The sequence below is a fragment of the Nomascus leucogenys genome, chromosome 17, assembly GCF_006542625.1.
Source record: "Nomascus leucogenys isolate Asia chromosome 17, Asia_NLE_v1, whole genome shotgun sequence".
Classification (NCBI taxonomy): Eukaryota; Metazoa; Chordata; class Mammalia; order Primates; family Hylobatidae; genus Nomascus; species Nomascus leucogenys.
Window position 1 is genome coordinate 1102102 of NC_044397.1, and position 21204 is coordinate 1123305.

Sequence of the window (21204 nt, forward strand, 5' to 3'; positions counted from 1 at the left end):
CGACTTCTCACTACAAACTCTACCTAATTTACTGGCCACTGTCACCGTAAGTCTGGTCATTACCATGACTCTTCCTGCCCACTCGCCGCCTCCCCAGCCTTGCCTGCCTGTCAAAGATGGATTAACTCTGCACTCCCCCGGGATTGCCACATGACCACTTCAAGTCCCCAAGCCACCCTTCGCTGCACAGACTGCATTTTTTCTGCCATAATTACAAGCAATGGCACTGACTGGAGGGCATGACAGTGTGTGGTGGGGGGATGGACAGGTGGCACAATGTCTGCTGCTCAACCCCAGCAGTGCCCAAGCCCTGGAAGTAACTCCCACTATTTGGCTTGGGAAGTGTTTCCCAGTGTCTCCTTACTTCCCACTCGAGCTGGGGCCTTCTCCTCTATTCTGAATTGTAATCCTGAGCTTTCCCTTGAACATCTCTTCTTCCTTGATTCCTGAGTGCCGCCCGTGCTGCTGCTGCCCTTCCTTCCCCCGCCCCCCACCCTCCGCTAGTCAGACCATGACATTTACTCAGCAGACGGGAACAGCTTTGTGTTCTTTATCGCCTCTCCCTTGGGCTAAGGGAGGGGCCAGCACCATGTCCTTCTGGAGACCCGGAACCCCCCAGCAGGCCAGGGAGGCAAGGCCTGGGCCGCCAGGAAGCCATGCTTGAACACTAGGTTGGGAGGGGAACACCCCAGCACCTTGGTCCTGTTGAGGCTTGAAGTGCCTGCTTGGTCCTGACCAAGTGTTGGTTGTGGGGAAGTGCCAGGCTCACATGGTCCAGTAGGCATAGACGAGGGTCAGGAGGATAAAGATGGCCACGGAGAGCAGCATGTTCTTCCGGTTCTCTTGTCGAAGAAACTTCAGTTCCTTCTCTGGGAGGAAAGAGGATAAGAGGGATGAGACAGGCAGTTTAGGCCCGTCTGTTGTTCTGCTCTGCCTCTCCAACGAGTGGGTACACACTGCTGAGGGCAGAGACGCACCCTTCCAGCCACCTCCTTACCCATAAAAAATGACCCTGCCCTTCTTAATCTGCCCAAATCCTGATACCCTTTTGGCTGCAGAACCAGCCTGATAAAGTCCCAATGCCCAGTGCTGCTCAACTATTGCTCTTTAAATGTGGTTGAGGTTGAGGGTGAGGTGGGTGAGGAGTCACCAAAAATGTCACACCTGAGAGCCAAGCTAGGAGGTGGTGACATTGCCAGGTGAGTCTGCTGGCCTGTCGTGGGGCTGGCTGTGTGGTGCTCATCCTTCCAGGCAGCTCATCCGCCAACCAGAAACTGAGGGCACCTGGGGCCTCCTTGGCAGTGGAGGAGGTGCCAGGTGGGGCCGTGTGTTTCCTGAGTCTCTGCCCTCTGCTGGGTGCCTGGTTGAGCAGAATCTAGGGATGCTAAGATGCAGTTTGTGTCCATGAGGCAGCTGGTCTTGACTCTAGAGGAAATCAGTCCTGCTGCTCTATGGCCACACTTGTATCCAAGTATCCCCTCCAGGTGACACGCAGGTAGGGGGTACTCTGTGAGGGCTAAATTGAGTGGTGATGTGGTTTTGTGTGAAAACTGCTAAACTTGAAGGGAAACTAATGTCCCATCCCTGTCTGTGCTGGGCAGTGGGAGGAGACACCTGCAGAGCTGCTCTGGGCAGGCCAGACTGAGTCCAGGGCCCAGGGTGCACCGGCCTAGACATGCTGACCTCCAGGCAGGGCTGGCAGGTGTGCACTGTGCCTACAACATTCATCAGTGCTTCTGGGGGACTCCCTGCCCTTAGAGCCTTCCTGGGGCTGATTCTTGGCCAGGCCTGGTCCCCCAGGGGAGAACAGAACTGACAAGTCTGAGGAGCACCTGTAGACCGTGGTCCTCCCCAGCCTTTAGCAGGGAGCCCACCAGCCTGCCAGCTGCCCTCTGGCGCCCTGCCGGGCCTGGCCTCTACCTGCCTCTGCCCCCAGCGCCCAGAAGGTGGCGGCATCGCTCCACCCACAGGAGCCCTTGCCGTACCCAAGTGGGAGGTTCAGCTTCCTTTACCCCTCACTTCCACTGCATGGTTTTCCTGGGAGGGTGTGGTGGGCTGGGCTGGGCTGGGGCGTGGGGAGAGCAGACTTCCGATGTCTAGGTGAATGAGTGTCTTCTAGACCTGGCCACAGCCACATCCCTTCATCCCAAAGAGCAGACAGACCCACAGGCCGTCTCATCCTCCCTTAGAACAAAGTAACAAACCCGCTCTCCCGCAGGCTGCTGGGCCTAGCAGGGGTGTCTGCAGCCTCTGGGGGCTGGTTCCTTCCCAAAGAACCCCCTTGCTCCCTGCTGCCTTGTCAGGCCCCTTGGGCTTCTGACCCTTCCTGGCTCTGGGGACTGGAGGCCGGGGCTGGTAACTGAAAGGAACTTTCTTACCGTAGTTGGAGGCTTTGTTCATCAGGCTGTTTTTCTCCTTCTCCAGGGACCTCCTGTGAGGGAGAAGGAGTTTCATGGACCAAACCCTTTTCCTTTTCCCCACCTGAGGGGCAGCTGGCATGCCAGCTGGCAGGGCTTGGGTCTTGTTCGGTGAGGGTGGGGGGGTGCATTGAAGCTAAGATGTCAGGGACCCAAACCTTCTGCCTCAGGCCTACTTTGGGGGACCCAGGATAGATACAGGGGGTGGGGGCCCGATGGGGAAGGGTGGGGTGGCTGGGCAGGAGCATTACCTGGCCTCTGGGCTCAGCTCCCGGCTGTGGAGCCTGGAGTTCACGGCCTCCAGGTCTCTCCGACACTGGGACAGCTTCTCCTCTAGCTCATCGATCTGAAACAAAAGCCACAGAGAGGTGGGCTGCCGAGGCTTCTAGCTCTCAAAACACTGGGACTGAGAAGCAGGGCCTCCGGGAGTCTTCTTGGACAGGTGTCCCCCCGCCCATTCGTTTTGGCAGGGCAGGGCACCCAGGCCTATCTTCCCTGGAGTGTCTTTGTTTTGCTGTCCTCTGCCTCCACGTGGTTCAGCTCTGAACTGCATAGGACAGTGTCCTGAGCCACATAGGAAATGTTAGGTAACATGGGGTACCTTAAAATGGCGCCATACCTTAAGATGGGGCCGGTTCCGGGTTCTTCTCCCCTCCTTGACCGGGCACTGTCTGAACCCGCCAAAGGAGGGCCAATCAGAAAGAAGCATCTCCCGCCTTCCCTTGGGCCCGCCCCTAGCCCAATCCACGTAGGCCCAAGGGATATAAAACCCAGCACACCAGCAGCCCTCTCTCTCTCCTCTTCTCTTCTCCTCTCTCTCTTCTCTTCCCTTCTCTTCCTTCTCCGCTCGATACCTCCAATAAAGATCTCTTGACCGTGACCGCTGTAGTCTGATCCTTGCCCGGCCTCTTTCAGGAAACAGTAGTGGGTGTTGCCTAGGGTCTCACAGCTGTCCCAGCCCTCTGGGCCAAGCACAGGTTGGGGGTGGAGAGGAGCAGCCCCTTGGTCTGTTGTCTCCCCAGCACGATTCCCCAGTTGGGCGCACAACAGGAGCAACCAGAACCCTGAACATGGCACGCACCTGCCCCACGGGCATATCCTAGAGTGGCGGAGACACTGTGAAGAAACTGGCTTCCAAACACTCCACACATGTGGGGCCGGGTGATTAGACATCTAGGGGCAACACAAAGGTGTTTTTCTCATTGACATACTTCATCTTAATAACTTAGTAGGCCGGGCGCCGTGGCTCATGCTTGTAATCCCAGCACTTTGGGAGGCCGAGGTGGGTGGATCACGAGGTGAGGAGATTGAGACCACGGTGAAACCCCGTCTCTACTAAAAATACAAAAAATTAGCCGGGCGCGGTGGCGGGCGCCTGTAGTCCCAGCTACTCGGAGAGGCTGAGGCAGGAGAATGGCGTGAACCCGGGAGGCGGAGCTTGCAGTGAGCCGAGATCGTGCCACTGCACTCCAGCCTGGGCGACAGAGCGAGACTCTCTCAGAAAAAAAAAAAGTAACTTAGTAGTCCAAGTTGTAAAAATATACATTTTTCTGTGAGAATCAAAAATTACTGAGAAAAATGCTCAAAAACACCTTTCTTCCTTTCTGACTTGGTTCTTAAGCAAAAACTTTACCTACCGTCAAGGTAGCAAAATAGTTAAGGCATCTGTTTTTTCCATTTGTTTGACTGGAGTTTCAGAGAAGTGTTCTCGGGGAAATACTTGAGTTGTGGAGAAATGTTTATAACATACTGGACTGGGTTGTCTAAACCTCGGTCCTGGCACCATGCATTTGGCATTGAAAGTCCATCTCCCTGTGTCTGACTCAGTCTCCAGGTGTTTAGCTGGCCACCTCTCTGGCTGGGGCGAGCCTGGGTGTCAGTGGGTGGAAGGGTTCAGGGGGCTCTGTGACCCTCCCAGCAACTGACTGAATAGTGCCTCGGAACCCCATAATGCTCCATTTCCCATCTCTGACTTCACTCATTCTCACCACTTCCCCAGGAGACATGGTAAATAAGACCTCTATTTCATGAATGGAAGAATGGGGGTCCCCCAAATGGAATGACTTTCTGAGAAGTCAGGGTGGGGCACCCCTCTCCTTATCAGTCTCAGCCAGTTCTCTGCCCCATTCGCTTCTGGAGTTAGCCCCTGCAGGGTTAGTAATCAATGACTGCAGGTAAGATTCCTGCCTCCCACAATGGCTGCTTAGAGGGTAGCAGGCATTCTGGGGCTGGGTGTCAGGAGAGTCGCATTCCAAGTTTCTGGACCTTCTGCCTCTCTCCCTGGCCAACGCCCATCTCAGCCACTTCCATGTCAGCCACTTTTCCTTCTTCTCGAGGGAGGCCTGGCAATGACCCACCATCCACCCCCTGCCCTGCAGCCCCACCATTGCCACCTTCAGCCCCATAAGCAGGGCCCTGTGGGAGAGAGCGACCACAGAGCCTTGAGTTAATTGCATGGTTAATTGTGTCATTTCTCTGCTAATGGGCACCCAAAAAGAGGGCTGTCCTGGGAAACAGACCCAGCCAGGAGATGGGGCTGTCCCTGGGGAGGCGAAAGGCCTACCTAGAACCTGTGCAGCAGGGAAATGAACACTGGGAAGCCAGACTCAGGGAAGAGCGGCAGCCCCATGCCAGTGCCTCAGGCCACCATGTGGCCTCCCCTTTACAGCAGCACCCCCAGCACGCAGCCCAGCCCCTCAGTACCCTGAGACTCAGTTTCCTATGGTGTAGAAACCACAATCAGGGAACCAGATTCCACTCAAGAGCACAAATAAAGCTTAATTCTTGATGCCCTACCTCCTCCACCAGGCTTCCCTGCTGCCCCCTTGGCTGTGGCAGGGGGTGGGGGTTGGGGGGCAGGGGACGGGGTGCATTCCACCCTCCTTCTTCTGGCAAATTAACCAGTCCTTCCTTCATGAGGCTGAGTATATTCTTTGTTGCCCTTCTGTTTGTGTCCAAACGTTATCTTCCCAAACTCTAGGGGTCTCTAGATGGTGCCAACTGGCAGCCCATAGGTCAGGTCTAGCCCACAGATTGGCCCATTCCACTTATATATGTGACCTGCCTGCTCCCGGCAGAGGCCCGAGTCTGAAGCTCCTGTCCTAGAAGGAACAGTGACCATCTGTCTCCTCTTTGTGCCCACCACAAGGCCTGCCTAGCCTGCTACAGTCTTTGTATTTTTAGCCACAATGAGTGGAGTTGAGCTTGGGTGGGACTGAGGGGCTAGGACAGACGGTTTAGGTCTCATGTAGCAACTGGAGTCTGAAACCCTCCCTCCCTCATGTCCACAGAAGCTAGAAAAAGCTAGGAGGAGGAGAAGCAACTAGACATGCACATAAATTACACGCTTTGCAGATTGCCCAGTGCAAGTCTTAGTCCTAGGTGAGATTTCTCCTTACGGTCCTTCAGCCAGGCCTTGGTTTGCATGTCATTCTGGGGAGGGAGCAGGTTGGGGATTTCCATCCCTGAACACCTCTGGAAGGCTACCAAGTGCCCCAACAAGTGGTAATTGCCCCCAGAGCAAGGCCAGGAACTCATGCTAAGCAAAATCTTAAAATTGAGGTTGGCAAACCACAAGTGGCCAAGCCAATCTGCTATCATGCTCTGGGCAGAGCCTGCGGAGCTGGCAGTCGGGGGCCTTTATCTGAACAAGCCCAATTTATCTGCAGTTCCACTGAATATTCCCACTTTCATTTGCCACTTTTTAATGAGGCTTAAACGGTCGAACACAAATCAAGGTTTTAGGGACTCCAGTTCTAACCTCCCTCTATGAATATTTATGTCCTGCTGACAGCTCTCGCTGATTCCCTTCTAAATAGCAAGTCCCCCTTCTTTACAACCCAGCTGCTTGATGTGGGCTGAGTGAGGGGAGGCTAAGACCGTCAAGAGGCTCTTCAGAGGCCACAAACCCATCCTCAGAAGGTGACCCTGCGGGGTCCCAGCACTGGGCCTGGTTCGGGAAGCTGACAATCAAACACCCTGCAGCATTTGCTGAAGCAGGAGCCAGCTGTCAACATGAGTGGAGAGACTCCAGGGGACCTGGCTGTAGAGGCAGGGAGGGAAGGTAGGTCCAGATGCCTCTTTTAGTTGTGGCTGGGGTCAGGAGTGGTGGCTACAGAGCAGAGCTGACACAGCAGGATGGGCCTGAAAGGTGGGAGAGGACCCAGAAAGTGGGTCTTAAAGACGTCCCGACTTGGATTTTCAGCCAGCTCTCAACTACACGCACACGGATTATGCACTTTGCAGATGACCCGAGGCAAATGTGCAGTCTTTGGTTAGCTCTCTCTCTGCCAACACCAGGCTAAAGGCAGCAGAGGACAAGACAGCCAGGACCAGGAGAGAAGACGTGGGGATTAGGACCAGATAAGGAGACAAATGTCAAGAAGATTCTAGAAGTGTAAGGGCCAGAACTGGGCAAGCAGTTGGGAGCTCAAGTGCCCAGAAGCCTGGAATGGTGGTTCCAGGTAAGCGAGTGGTAAGGAGCATGGGCTATAATCGGTGCCCCTGGCTCTGTCACTCACTTGTGGTATGACCGGGCAACTCCCTTAGTTCTGTGCTCAGTTGACTCACGTGTAAAACAAAGATAACCACATTTCATTATTTCAAAGGGTTTTGTGAGGATGACATGGAGCCATACAGGTAAGATGCCCAGAACATGCTTTACATGGTCAGAGTTCAGTAAGTGTTTGCTATCTTTATTATCAGAGTGTGGTTTGCACTGGATCTTTGGAGAATAAAAGAAAACCTGGTTAGTCCATGGCAAGAGTAAGAGAAGGTGATAGAAGCAGGGGTGTGGCTGGGCGCGGTGGCTCATGCCTGTGATTCCAGCACTTTGGGAGACCAAGGTGGGCGGATCACGAGGTCAAGAGATCCTGGCCAACATGGTGAAACTCTGTCTCTACTAAAAATACAAAAATTAGCCAGGCGTGGTGGCGCACGCCTGTAGTCCCAGCTACTCAGGAGGCTGAGGCAGGAGAATTGCTTGAACCCAGGGGATGGAGGCTGCAGTGAGCCGAGATCGCACCACTGCGCTCCAGCCTGGGTGACAGAGCGAGACTCTATCTCACAAAAAAAAAAAAAAAAAAAAAAAAAAAAAAGCAGGGGTGTGAGGTGGTGAGGAATCTCCATGAGTTGCTGACTGGCAGTGCAGGGAGAAGGGACTCTCTAGCTTGGATGTGGCCATTCCCAGTCCATGAAGGGGTTCAGCAGGGAGGGCCCCCAGGGTAGATGTCAGAACAACAACAGGCCACAGGCCAGCTCGCTCCGCTTACTCCAGACATGGCATGGTGGGAACCTTGCGATCCTGCCCTGGGACAAAGCTGGGGTGGGCCTCTGGAGCTAGGGCCAGGTTGCAGACGTGGCGCCTGGTAGAATCCTAGCATGAGAGGCCTGGAGCCATGTCCAAGGTGGAACAGCCCCGGGGTGGTCTGGGCATCAGTGGGCATCTGAGGAAACGTGGAACAGCAGGTGAGGCCCAGCAGCCAGAGCCAGGGCTCACTCACACCATGGTTCTAGGCAGCCTGAAGAGGCCCCATGGAAGGGATCTGACCAAGCCCAGTAGGAAGGGAAAGTTACACTCTGAAGGTCACGGGGGCTCCCAGGACTCCTGCCCGACAGGCTGCATAGTAGGGCCAGCTGGCAGGAAGAGGCATGGCTGGCTCAGGTGCCAGGACTTGCCTGGAGCTATCAGGGAGCAGCACTTCTGGCTGTGACTGTGACCAGCAAAGTAGAGACAGCTAAGGCAGAGACCCAGACGACACTCAGTCAGGCACAGTGTGGGTGCAGAGAGCAGGTGCCCCCTGCTGTACAAGAACATTAAGAACCACCCGTGCATTATATTTACACTCAGAAAACCAAGGTCAATTTTTACATGGGGAAAAAGCACTGTCCCAGTCACTGAGATGAGTCAGCAGGGGGCACAGGGCTGCGATCCGCAGGGGCTCTGGGACCCCAGGAAGTAAGAGAGGCAGTGGTATGAACCACTGTAAGCCAGCACACTGTGCTTCCTGGCGTCTGGCCCAGCCTGAGCCCTTCGGAGGCGCTGTGTGAAGCCCTGTGTGAGCGGTCCAGGGGCCCAAGGAACAGGTTGGTGAGTGTGAAGGTGTCCTGGGGGAAAGCCTGTTCTTTTCCCAGAGACCAGCAGTGGCTAAAAACTGCCTGGGGGGATGGCTGGGGAGTCTGCCTAGGCAGGGGAGACACAGAGCACAAAGGAAGAGGGGAGGAGGAAGGAAAAAGAGGCATATGAGGCAGGGAATGGAGAAGGAGCATCCCTCAGGTAGACAGGTGGGAAAGGCCCCAGGGGAAGCCTTGGGGACTGGGACCCAGCAAGTCTGTTCTTTTAACAGAAAAGTCCTGTAGTGACGCTGCCTAAGTTAGTATGAGAACTGCTGCTTCTCAGTATCAGAGCTGGGGGCAGGGAATTGAGGCCTGCTGGGTGGAGGAGTGAGCTCAGCGAGGAGACCCATGAGACCAAAGGCCCTCCACAGAGCGGGTGTTCTGTGCAGAAGAAGGAGAAGATCTAAAGTCAGCCCGGCAGTCAAGGCTGCAGAGGCTGTGTCGTAGGCCTGAGGGGTGCTGGGGACAAGGCCTAGCCAAGCAGGGCCGTCAATCCTGCTGGCAGGCGCCAAGAGCAGAAAGGGCTTCTTCGTGCGCAGCAGCAGAGGCAGGGACTGCTTCCTGCAGCCTCCCTGAGAGCCCGTCGGACAGATGCAGCTCCAAGCACCCGGGCCTGGAGTTCAGCAGCCCCCAGGCAGATAAGCAAACTCCCCTCTGCAGCCTGACTTGGGGAATATCACCTTATTCTGGGAGCTTTAAGGAAGTCTCCCTGGGGTCCTATATGCCATAAAACACACTGTGTTAAGAGAAACTGTAAAATTCGTCTGAAATCCCCGCGAGGCATCTTTTCGGGAGTGTAGGCCCTCTCAGAATCAGAGCCCCACGGAGGCCTCACTGGGAGCAGGGAATTTCGTGCCAGCTCATGCACAGATAACTGCCCCAGCATCCTGGCCAGGTCAGCTGATGGGGTGCCAGCTCCAGGGCTAGCTGCTGTTGGGGGCCTCATATGCAGCTTTTCTTCTGCCAATAAGCACGAGACAGTTTGAGCCACAGGCTACCGTTCACTCCATTCTCCTACTGAATGGTGCTCCCACAGAGCATCTAGACAGCCAGGGAGGTGGCTCTCTGCCCACTCCCTAATGAGCCACTGTCTAGGGCCAGACCTTTTTCTGGGAAAGGGCAGAAGGCACCCCCGGGGCCTGGCGCTGGGCCACACGGGCCACTCTGCTTTCTGATTTAGGAAGTTGTTTGCTGTCTCTCCGGCTTTACTCTTGGGCGCTTCTGGCCAGCGAGTGACAGGTTTGCTACAGGGTCAGGCAGTGGTCATGGGGCATACCCTGCACCTGGCTGGCCAGGCCCTTACTGGGCACCGAGACCTTCCAATAAAGAGCGTGGTGCCAGGGTAGCTGAGCCGAGCCAAGTCACGGAGTCTCCAGTGTCTGCATGACAGCATGAGTGTAAGCAGCCTCCGGAAACCAACAGTCCCGGCAAAATGGAACCACAACAGTGACAGCAGCAGCAACACTTCTGTGGTCTGTGTGCCAGGCACTGACCTACACGCTTTACACCGATTAACTCGCATAATGCTCGCAAGAACCCTGTGAGGCGGGCGGTATTATCAGCTTCCACATTTGACAGATGAGGGAACTCAGACATAGGTAGCTGTCCAAGGGCACACAGGCATTAAGTCCGGGAGCTGGGCAGCCAGGTCTGTGCCCTTAACCACCATGCCACATGGAGAAGGCAATGCTTATCAGCTCTGAGGGACTCCTAGCTCCTGGGCACAACCTCCACACCTTAGCCCCGGAGCTGGGCAAGTTGCGGGCAGCTTCCTGTGTCTGTAACCGCCCTGCAAGGAAGGGCCCATCTGCATCTTACAGAGGTGCAAGCTCCCGTGCAGAGGTTTTCAGCACCTTGCCCAAGGTCATGTAACTGGGAAGGTGCAGAACTGAAGCCTGAATCTGGGTTTTTCTGCTTCAGGGCTTATGCTCTTCCCACCACTTCAAGCTCTTTCTCCAAAATCCCTCATGAAAACATTCATGACAAAGAAGAGTTCTGCAGAACAGTCATTCCACATCCCAGCTGAAGCCCATCTAAGCTTGCTGATCTGGCTTCAACAGATTCTGTACTCGGAATACTCTTGTACAAGGCTCTGCTGTTTCTGTCTACATAACAGATACTCTCCGTGAGGGAAAGCCCTGATTGAAATGTGTTTGCTTAGACAGAGGAGACAGGAGCCCGGCGTCTGCCCTTAAACTGGGCCAACTCAATGAGCTTCACAAACATCCCAGGCATCTTGCCCCAAATCACCTCGACTGTCAAAGCATCCTCCAAAATTCATACAAAACAGATCCAGTTTGGAGAAGGAAAAAGGTGGGCTACTTGGGCCTGATAAACCCTTCTTTCCCCAGCAGTACCGAAGGCTTCCCTTTCACTTGCTAATTCACAGCCTGGAGAGTGGTGTCAGCTGTTTCATCTCCAGCCCCAGCAGCCTGGGAACTGGATTTTTGAAAATCCACTCATTTTCACACGTCAGGAGACCCCAGGACATTTATTATAATGGGTAAAGCAGCCAAGTGCCTGCCCAGATGGTCTCTGGCAAGAGTGCAGGGGCTTTCCATCTGGGGCCTTCAGGCTCCACAGCAAGTCACACGGGGTTCTTGGGCCTCAATTTTCCAGGTGACCAGCCTCAAACCCCAAAGGGCTCATTATCCCCACATCGTTTAAGGGATGTTTTTCTGTGGAGGCGGCTCACAGAGCTCTGTGGGGGCAGAAAAACCTCCGCCCATGGCTCCCCCCATCAACAGGCCCTGTGAGGATTTCTCTCGCAGGTTGTGCAGCTGAAGACGGCAGACCTTCCCAGTTTTTAATCAATGAACAATTTTCACGAAGAGCAGGGAGAGCCTAGGGGCTTGTCGCTTTGCCTGAACGCAGCCCCATGCCAGGTCGGAAAGGCGAGAGGGCCGCTGCAGCCCACGCGAGTCCCGACGCCTTCCCGCGCGGAGACGGAGGCCGAGCCAGCCCTGCAAGTAGCGCCCGAGTCAGTCCGCGCCCGAAGACGCCAGCTGTCCCTGGGCCGGAAGGTGGTGTGGGGTTTGTTTTCTCTGCTTTCCCCCCGATATCTGTTTTTTGATAAATTAGCAAAAGCTTCTTCATCGCTGAAAGGCTCAAAGCACTTTTCAAGAACTGGCATCCACCCCGAGCCTTATGAATTCATTAATTAAGATGCTGGCAGACAGCCACTCCACACACGCCGCCATCCAGCCGCGCTAGGTAATGAGGTTTTAGTCTCCTGACCCCCGTGAAGTGGCGCAGAGCCAGACGCAGGCTGCCGCGAGAAATCACCTGCCCAATGGCGACCTGTCGCTCTCGCCTGGCAGCAGGTGAGGCTCATTTAATGGTCAGCGGTCCCTGAACAGTCCTCTGCGTGCTGCGAGCCTTTCTCTCAGCCCCTGGCTTTGGGGTTCAGGGTTCCCAGCAAGGTGGCGTCTAGCCACCTGCTCTACTGTGACTTCCTCACCTCTGACCACCCAGCCACTCAACTGGGCCCAGACGTCAGGGTGGAAGGTTCAATGCCTCCTCCTGCCAATCGAGCCAGTTCAGAAAATATTTATTGACAGTTCACTCACCTGCTCCTAGCCCTTGTCTCAGGAAAGTGGGAGGTTCCCCTGAGCCCTGTGCACAGCCTGCTCCAGAGCAGAGACCGTCTTCAGCCACACTTGGTGCTTCTGCCTGCCCTGCCCCACGGAGGCTACTGCAGTGGCTGGCACCATACAAATAACCACAAGCGTCAAGCCTTTCGGTGCTCTTCCTGGCCCAGGCCATTCTCTCCCCTGAGCCTACCACTTCTCCCTCATGGTCAGTGATCCTGCTCTCTTGTTGTTTTTTTTTTTTTTTTTTTTTTTGAGATGAAGTTTCACTCTTGTTGCCCAGGCTAGAGTGCAATGGCGCGATCTTGGCTCACCGCAACCTCCACCTCCCAGGTTCAAGCGATTCTCCTGCCTCAGCCTCCCGAGTAGCTGGGATTACAGGCATGCGCCCCCATGTCCGGCTAATTTTGTATTTTTAGTAGATGGTGTTTCTCCATGTTGGTCAGGCTGGTCTCGAACTCGTGACCTCAGGTGATCCGCCCGCCTCAGCCTCCCAAAGTGTTGGGATTACGGGCGTGAGCCACCGCGCCCAGCCGATCCTGCCCTCTTTTTCTGGTAAGGATTCCAGTGAATTTTCAATGACTCCCATTAGCATTTATTCCTTACAGCAGATACTGTCAACTGGCCAACACAACACCAACTCCCCACCCCTGCTCCTTTGCCCACCTCTACTCCAGAAGGTGGAAAACCTCAGCAGATGCTCTCCCAGCCTCACTGCAACTAGGCTTGCTCATGACCCAGTTCTGGCCAATGAGACGTTCCAGAAGTCAGCTAGGAGACTCCCGGGGAAGCTTATGCTTTGTTGATAAAAGGGACAGTGTTGTTCCTTCCTCCTCCTTCCTGAGTTAAAGTTGAATATTAGACTGGAGCTGTGGCAGCTATATTGTGACCATGAGCAAACAGTGAAGGGAATGCAGAAATACCAGCTCTGACATAGCTAATCTTTTGAACCAATGCCAGTAGCCACCTACCTACACATTTCTTTTTTTTTTTTTTTTTTTTGAGACGGGGTCTCTGTCGCCCAGACTGGAGTGCAGTGGCATGATCTTGGCTCACTGCAACCTCCACCTCCCGGGTTCAAGCAATTCTCCTGCCTCAGCCTCCCGAGTAGCTGGGATTACAGGCGTGTACCACCACTCCCAGTTGATTTTTGTATTTTTAGTAGAGATGGTGTTTCACCATGTTGGTCAGGCTGGTCTCAAACTCCTGACCTCAAAGGATCCACCTGCCTCAGCCTCCCAAAATGCTGGGATTACAGGTGTGGCCACTGCGCCCGGCCCCTACAAATTTCTATAAGGAGAAAAGTCTACTCCCATTTGCTTAAATCATTGAGGTCAGTTTTCTATAACTTGTAGCCAAAAGCAACTTTCTGTACTAGGGGTCAGATCCAACCAAGTTATCCGCTTTAGGATACCAGCTAAGACACCACACATCTGTTAACTCAAGACCAACTGGTCACTGAAACATCTAAAGACACCAGTTTGAACAGTCCAACTACAAAAGAAAAGTGCAATGACCAAGGAACAGCTCATTACTATCAGAGATCCGAAAACACAAACAGGTTTTACATCAGTCAAAATTCTCCTATCAGTTTAGACTGAAATTCAACCTTTCCTTCCTCCCACACAACATTAAAATCAGTATTGGGTGGGTGATATCTCATTTGAACTATAATTTTCTTTTCTTATTAAGAATGAAATCTCAGAAGGTAAAACTCACAGTTTTTTCCAACTCTGAGATCTCATATGGTGGCAAATGAATTGGATAAAAAGAACTCAAAAGGAACCACTTTAAGGGGGGAGGCTAGAGGGTGCCCTGGTTGTCCTAAGAAGGTGACTGCTTATACAGCTGGCCCGAGCCAGCCCTAGGGGTGAGTGCTGCCTGCTTGGTAATTGCTTCATTACAATTGGAGACTGTTTGCAGGTGCTGAGATCACTCACTTGTGGGGGTTTTATTGCACTCGTCAGACTAACAAACATTTTTGATTAAACCACCACTTCATTGGCTCTGAGCACACGACTTTCAATAAGAGGACAATATCTACTGCTACTGAGCATCAGTGCACATTCAATACTCAGACCCGCTGGGGGCAACTGAGAAGCAAGGTGGGGAGACAGCCAGCCAGATGTCAGGCTTTTTCCAAGGCACACGGTTACAGATGTCAAATCTTCGAATATCCAAGCAAAAAGTAAACTTAGGGACGAAGATAGCAAATATAAATATCTACCGTGGTATGGAGAGGGTAAAACAATCTGCCCCAGTATAAGGCACTTGGAGAATATATGTCCCACCAAGTTCAAAAATGTAAAAATCCAGCCGAGTGTGGTGGCTCACGCCTGTAATCCTGGCACTCTGGGAGACTAAGGCGGGTGGATCACTTGAGGTCAGGAGTTCGAGACCAGCCTGGTGAACATGGTGAAACCCCGTCTCTACCAAAAATACAAAACTTAGCTGGGTGTGGTGTACACGCCTGTAGTCTCAGCTTCTCGGGAGGCTAAGGCACGAGAATTGCTTGAACCCGGGAGGCGGAGGCTGCAGTGACCCGAGATCATGCCACTGCACTACAGCCTGGGCAACAGAGCAAGACCCTGTCTCAAAAAAATAAATAAAAATAAAAACTTAAAAATCTGTGTCAGCCAAACAGAAGACATCTGTGATCTGTATTTGGGCCATAGTCAAGGAGTCTGTAACCCCTGGTGAAATTCAAGTCCTTCATGTTATAGATGAGTGAACGAATGCCCAAGAACGAGTTTGACTTAGCCATGGTGGAAGGATGCAAAAGAAATACAAAGGCTGGAGCTACCGTGTATTGATTACCAATCCGGTGCCAGGCACGTGCTGGGCACTTAACGCAATGTCTCATTTAATCCTCACAATCACACTGTGAGGTGAGGTGCCATCTGCAGTGAGACTACAGGCTGTCTGTGAAAACACACTGGTCTCTTCTTCCATAGTAAGCAAACAGTAGCTGGCTATGTGGCCTCCTGACTGGTGAACGCATTTCCCTGGTCCCTTGCGGTCAGGTGGGGTCTTAGTTCTTGCCAGTGGAAAGTGGACAGTTTGGGCCCAGGACAGTGGGTGTGCTTCCTCCATTCTCCTCTTTCTCTGCCAGTGGACACATTAGTGGGGTATGCCCTGGTTCCACTGATAAGGTGACAAGATCCCAAGAGATGGTGGAGCCAGAGGAAGGGAATCTGGCAGAACCACCATAGACCTGGTACTCTTAGGAGTTGGCAACTAAGCCCTGTGGCCAAATGGTCTAATGCCGGTTCTTGCAGATAAAGCTTTAGTGGAACACTGACACACCCACTCGTTTACATATTCCTTCATTTACATACTTTTTAGCCTCAATACAGTTGGTTCTTGTTATTCCTGGTAGCTATGTCCTATAAAGTTGCCTCCAATATTGAATTAGCAAATACCAAACCAGGTTAGGTTCCTGCACACCTATGGACACAACATTTTTGCAACCTTGTTTTATGTGTGATTCTGTTTAAAGTGACCTTATTCAATATATATTGTTGATTCATTAACACCGGACTCACAACCAACAGCATGTATAGTGCTGTTACATCATGAGTTATATCATGCCTCAACAGTTTATCTAAGAAACCTGTTTTCTTCTACAACATATCACAGCCTTCTTGGACTTAGGAACGCCAGACAGCACTTCAGCCCTATGCTTGGGGTCGGGGGTCGGGGATTGGAGGCACTTTATTTTTTTTATTTTTATTTATTTATTTTTTTTTTTGAGACGGAGTCTCGCTCTGTCGCCCAGGCTGGAGTGCAGTGGCGCGATCTCGGCTCACTGCAAGCTCCGCCTCCCGGGTTCACGCCATTCTCCTGCCTCAGCCTCTCCGAGTAGCTGGGACTACAGGCGCCCGCCACCACGCCCGACTAATTTTTTGTGTTTTTTAGTAGAGACGGGGTTTCACCGTGGTCTCGATCTCCTGACCTCGTGATCTGCCCGCCTTGGCCTCCCAAAGTGCTGGGATTACAAGCGTGAGCCACCGCGCCCGGCCTTGGAGGCACTTTAAACAGCGAAATCAGGCAGTGGCTCACACCTGTAATCCCAGCACTTCGGGAGGCCGAGGTGGGCAGATCACCTAAGGTCAGGAGTTCGAGACCAGCCTGGCCGACATGGCAAGACCCCCGTCTTTACCAAAAATACAAAAATGAGCCGGACGTGGTGGTGGTCTAATTCCGGCTACTAGGGAGGCTGTGTCGGGGGAAGGTGGGAGTGAACACTTGAACGGGAGGTGGAGGTTGCAGTGAGCCAAGAGTGCACCACTATACTCCAGCCTGGGCGAGAGTGAGATTCTGTCTCAAAAGCAAAACACAGCGAAATCACCAATAAAAAACACGAGAATGAAAAAAACAAAACAAAACAAAACAAAAACAGGGCACTAAATAGAACACAATAAGGACCCTTGTTTACAGTAGGACAGATGAAACAAGGCAGGGCATCATCTCAACTTTAGCTGAGAACATGGACTTCGAGCGACTCAAATTTTTTCCCACTGCCTTGCATTTGCCACAAAAGCACTGTGAGTACTGATTTTGGGGTTACAAATACATTTTAGCCATTAGGGAAATTCGCAAACCGTGAATAATGAGGATCAACTGTAGTTGCAACCCAGACCATCTGGCTCTTTAGAAGAGACCATGTCTCTTCTAAAATAGTTACTATCTGACCATTTGCAGACATCTGCTGCCCCTTGCTCTAGCCTGTTAGAAAAAAACTCACTTTCTTGTTTTTGAAGCCACTGAGTTTTGGAGTTTCTCTGTTACTGCAGCTTATTGTACCCTAATGCAGGTTATAAAGTCTATGTTCCTCCCGCCACACAGTGCCATCTCAGGACCACTCATAAACCATCCTCTTTACATTTCCATCAACCTTTTTCCTACCAAGTAGGCCAATATTTCTCAAGGGGTGCTACTAAAACTATCCGCTTCACCACGGGGTGTGCGTGGCTTGTAAAAAAAAAAAAAAAAAAAAATGCAGATTCTGGCCGGGTGTGGTGGCTCATGCCTGTAATCCCAGCACTTTGGGAGGCTAAGGCGGGCGGGCAGATCACTTGAGCTCAGGAGTTCAAGACCAGCCTGGCCAACATGGTGAAACCCCGTCTCTACAAAAATACAAAAATTAGCCAGGCATGGTGGCACGTGCCTGTAGTCCCAGCTACTCGGGAGGCTGAGGCACGAGAATCGCTTGAACCCGGAAGACAGAGGTTACAGTGAGCCGAGATCACGCCACTGCACTTCAGCCTGGACAACAGCGCGAGACTCTGTCTTAAAAAAAAAAAAATGCAGATTCCTTGTTAAGAATGCACATCAAAGTCCAACTGAATTACTCGGGGTGTGGGAAGAGTTCAACTCTCCATTTTTAACAAGCCCTGTGACTCTATGCATGCTAAAGTTTGAGAATCACTGAACTCACTAGTAAGCCTGAAGAAGACTATGACCCCGTACCTCTCCTGCAACCTCCGGGAGGATGCCCTAAGGGAAGGGAAACAGGGGAAGTAAGACGAATTTCCAGGAAGACCACCTGTGCTTGATTCCCAGGCTCCAGCACTTCCATCATCTCAGCCTGGGTTCCACCTGAAACCTCAATTTCCTCATCTGTACAAACCTCACAGGCTTGCAGTGAGGATTAGCTGAGGATGCAATGAAAGTAGCACATAGCTGTGCTCAATATGCATGTTTTCTTTCCCTTCTATATGCAGCAAATTATTTTTAAGCCATTCAGTGACATCACCAATTCCAGAACTCTCTTTACATATTCCCAAAGCAATTTTGAAGGTACAAGCTTCCATACTCGGGAGGAAAAACTTCCCCTTTTAGAGGATATTTAAACCATTAATAATATACACCTGAATGGGCTCCCTCATCTTTGCGTCCTAGCCCTTTGGGAGCTCCCCTCATCTACAGGTCCCTATTTCTCCGGGGTCTCCCTCACCTCTGTACCCATCCCTTTTGTTCTGTGTCCCCCGCTTTGAGTTCCCTCACTTCTATGCCAGGCCGTCTTTGGGGCTCCCCTTCACTTCCATGTCTCTTCTCTCTAGAGATGCCCTGGAGTCTGGTTCGCCCATCCGGCACCTCTTCGGGCTCCCTCGCCTCCGGGAACCCCGTGGGCCTTCTCACCCCTCCCGTCCCTCTCCCCAAGCCGCGTCGCCCTCTCTTCCTACGCTTGGCTCCTCCTCCCACCTATAGCCCAGCCTATCCCTTATCCCGCGGCCAGAAGAAGGCAACTAACGAGGTGGCGCAACCCCCACTTTTCCCCTCACCTCTAGAGCGACGCCCAGATTCTCCCGCTTCTTTTTAGTCATGTTACTTGCCGGGATCCCCCAGTCATCACTGGACGCGCCCGCCAAGTCGCTATATGCGCACGCGCAAGTCTTCGTGCTTCTCCTTCATTGGCCACCGAGGCAGCGGGAGGCGGGGCTGCTGCCGTCGCCATCTTGTTGAGGGGCGCGGCCGGCTTGGTGCGGACATGTTTATGAGGGGCAACCTCTAGCTTGAGACCTCAGCCTAGGTGGGTGGAGGGAGGAAAAGTCGGTACAGGGAGGCACAATGGACAGCCCGGGAGTGGACCTGCCCTTTTCTTCCCTAGTTTTAAGCCGCTTTGCATCACTGAGAGCCTTTTTTAACCCCATGTTCTCTTTCAGTGTGTTTTGTGTTTCAGCGACAACCCCCTCCCCGTTTAGGCCACGCCCCCCATTCAAAGTCTGTCCATTCCTTCAAGGCCCGTGCTGGAGCCCTGAGCTTCTCGGCCAATGGAATCTGGTGATGGCCCTCTATTGTTACTTCTCCTTTGTGTCTGGACTTCTTTTTTTTTTTTTTTTTTTTGGTTTGTTTTATTGTAAGAACAACCTACAAACATCACTGAAAACATGTAACTGAGAAGCAGCATCCTTTATTCTACCAACTTTATCAGTTCCTTCTTGCTTCTGTTTATTCCTCCCAGGCTTGGCCTCACACACAGTATTTTATATATTGTTGTAATCCTACTAGACTGTACACCATAGACCCACAGACTTTGAAATGTTTTGACTGTGACCCCACGATAAAAAATGTATTTTATACCATGGCCCAGTTACCCATGAAACCAAAACCAAAGTTTCACAGTAAATACCTTTACCTCGTGTGATGCACTCTGTTATTTTCTATTCTTGCCTATTTAATTAAAAAAAACAAAGTTGAGCACAGTGGCTCAGGCCTGTAATCCTGTGTCCGGAGTTGGTTCCTTCTGGTGGATTCTTGGTCTCACTGACTTCACGGTGAGTATTATAGCTCTTAAAGGTAGCACGGACCCAAAGAGTGAGCAGCAGCAGGATTTATTGTGAAGAGCAAAAGAAAAAGCTCCCACATCATGGAAGGGGACCTGAGTGGGTTGCCATTGCTGACTGGGGGATGGCCAGCTTTTATTCCCTTATTTGTCCCCTCTTACAGAGCACTGACTGGTCCATTTTACAGAGTGCTGATTGGTTCATTTTACAGAGTGCTGATTGGTGCGTTTACAATCCTTTAGCTAGACACAGAGCGCTGATTGGTGCGTTTTTACAGAGTGCTGATTGGCACATTTACAATCCTTTAGCTAGACATAGAAGCTGATTGGTGCGTTTACAATCGTCTAGCTAGACAGAAAAGTTCTCCAAGTCTCCACTCAACCCAGGAAGTCCAGCTGGCTTTACCTCTCAATCCCAGCACTTTGGGAGGCTGGGCAGATCACAGGTCGGAATTTGAGACCAGCCTGGCCAACGTGGTGAAAGCCCGTCTCTACTAAAAATACAAAAATTAGCTGGGCTTGGTGGTGGGTGCCTGTAATCCCAACTACTCGGGAGGCTGAAGCAGGAGAATCACTTGAAACTGGAAGGGGAGGTTGCAGTGAGCCGAGATTGTGCCACTGCACTCCAGCATGGGCAAAGAGCGAAACTCCATCTCAAAAAAATAAATAAAAACAAGTTGGTGGCAGGACACCTCTTAGGTTTATTTCATGACCATTAAGAATGGAGGTTGAACTGCAATTTGAAAAACACTGCCAAGGATGTTTTTCTGTGTCTTTGAAATTATCATTTGCAGTGGCCTCATGTGCCACCAAGTGAGTCTCTCCCATTCTTGCACTGGATATCATTTTATTGACAGTAACTCCAAATAGTGCGAAAGCCAACCTTTTCGTGCACCCAGCTCTGTCCTCTGGATTCTTTCTTTAAGACAAATTCACAGAAGTAGAATTACTAGGTCAAAGAGTATGAGACCAGAATCAAAGCTCCTTATTTCCTGATCAGTTATCTCTGTTGGTGCTTGTGTTTTTGTGTGTGAATAATAACCCCAACTCAGTGTTAGGGGGAAAAATGTTTTCAGATCTGTGTTCTCTTCTTGATAGAGACATTGAGTGATGGAGCTGGAAGGGGCCTGAGATACCATCTTGCCTGGCTGCCTGACTGAGGCGCACAGAGAGAGAGAGTGTAGTAAATTCTATCTGAACAGGAAGCAGGCTGTTGAGCAGTTGTTTAGTGCAGTTCTCAGCTTAACACCCAGCACAGGAGAAACTGATTCAAGAACATTGTCCATCAACTGTCAATCAACATTTATTGTCAGAACACTCTTCACAGCATTGGTTCCAATCCCAGAAAAACCAGACTCTGTGCTTCCCAATTATCACAGGCACCAGCCCAGGGGAGGTGAGAAGAGGAAGAAAAACACTGTGTTCTTTGAGAAGTGGCTCCTTCTGCATTTGTTTGGCACCAAGAAAAAGCCATAGAGATCTGGGTGCGCCTCATGTCGGTCCCTTGTCCGTGAAATGATGGGCAATCTGTTGTCTGTCTTCCTGAAGAGCCTCATGTTTTCCCAACCAAACCTTGTCCCACAGGTCTGATAATGGGAAGAAATGCTTGAAGTGGCGTTGGAATGAGAGTCTATGTGGGTTGTAGTGAAAGGGGAGGCTTTTAGAGGGAGATCAACCTGGATGCCAATCCCAGCTCTGCTTCTTAGCAGCCTGTGATGTGAGGCAAGATACCTCAGCCCCGTAAGCCTCAGCTTCCACATCTATAAAACAAGCACATCATACCAAACTCATAGGG

At 51.9% G+C, this 21204-nt stretch overlaps 1 protein-coding gene across 2 annotated transcripts; it reads right to left on the reverse strand.

The window, feature by feature from the left end:
- Window positions 1-534: 534 nt before the first annotated feature.
- On the reverse strand, window positions 535-18504 carry CCDC167 (coiled-coil domain containing 167). 2 transcript variants are annotated; one of them, XM_003276914.4, is made up of 4 exons: window positions 18409-18504; window positions 2669-2763; window positions 2379-2431; window positions 535-869 (listed from the first exon to the last, which is right to left on the reverse strand). In XM_003276914.4, the coding sequence occupies exons 1-4, from the start codon at window positions 18448-18450 to the stop codon at window positions 766-768; spliced, it is 294 nt and encodes a 97-aa protein (XP_003276962.1). In that variant the 5' UTR covers window positions 18451-18504; the 3' UTR covers window positions 535-765. The 2 variants fall into 2 exon arrangements, with proteins under 2 accessions (XP_003276962.1, XP_012351976.1); XM_012496522.2 differs by having other exon boundaries at window positions 536-2431; window positions 18409-18488.
- Window positions 18505-21204: the final 2700 nt, after the last annotated feature.

Excerpts from the sequence above, each read along its gene's own strand:
- CCDC167 (XM_012496522.2), bottom strand. The coding sequence starts at position 18,450 with ATGACTAAAAAGAAGCGGGAGAATCTGGGCGTCGCTCTAGAG. Across the intron at positions 2,764-18,408 it reads ATCTGGGCGTCGCTCTAGAG|ATCGATGAGCTAGAGGAGAA; the intron begins GTGAGGGGAAAA and ends CTTTTGTTTCAG. Across the intron at positions 2,432-2,668 it reads GAGCTGAGCCCAGAGGCCAG|GAGGTCCCTGGAGAAGGAGA; the intron begins GTAATGCTCCTG and ends TCTCCCTCACAG.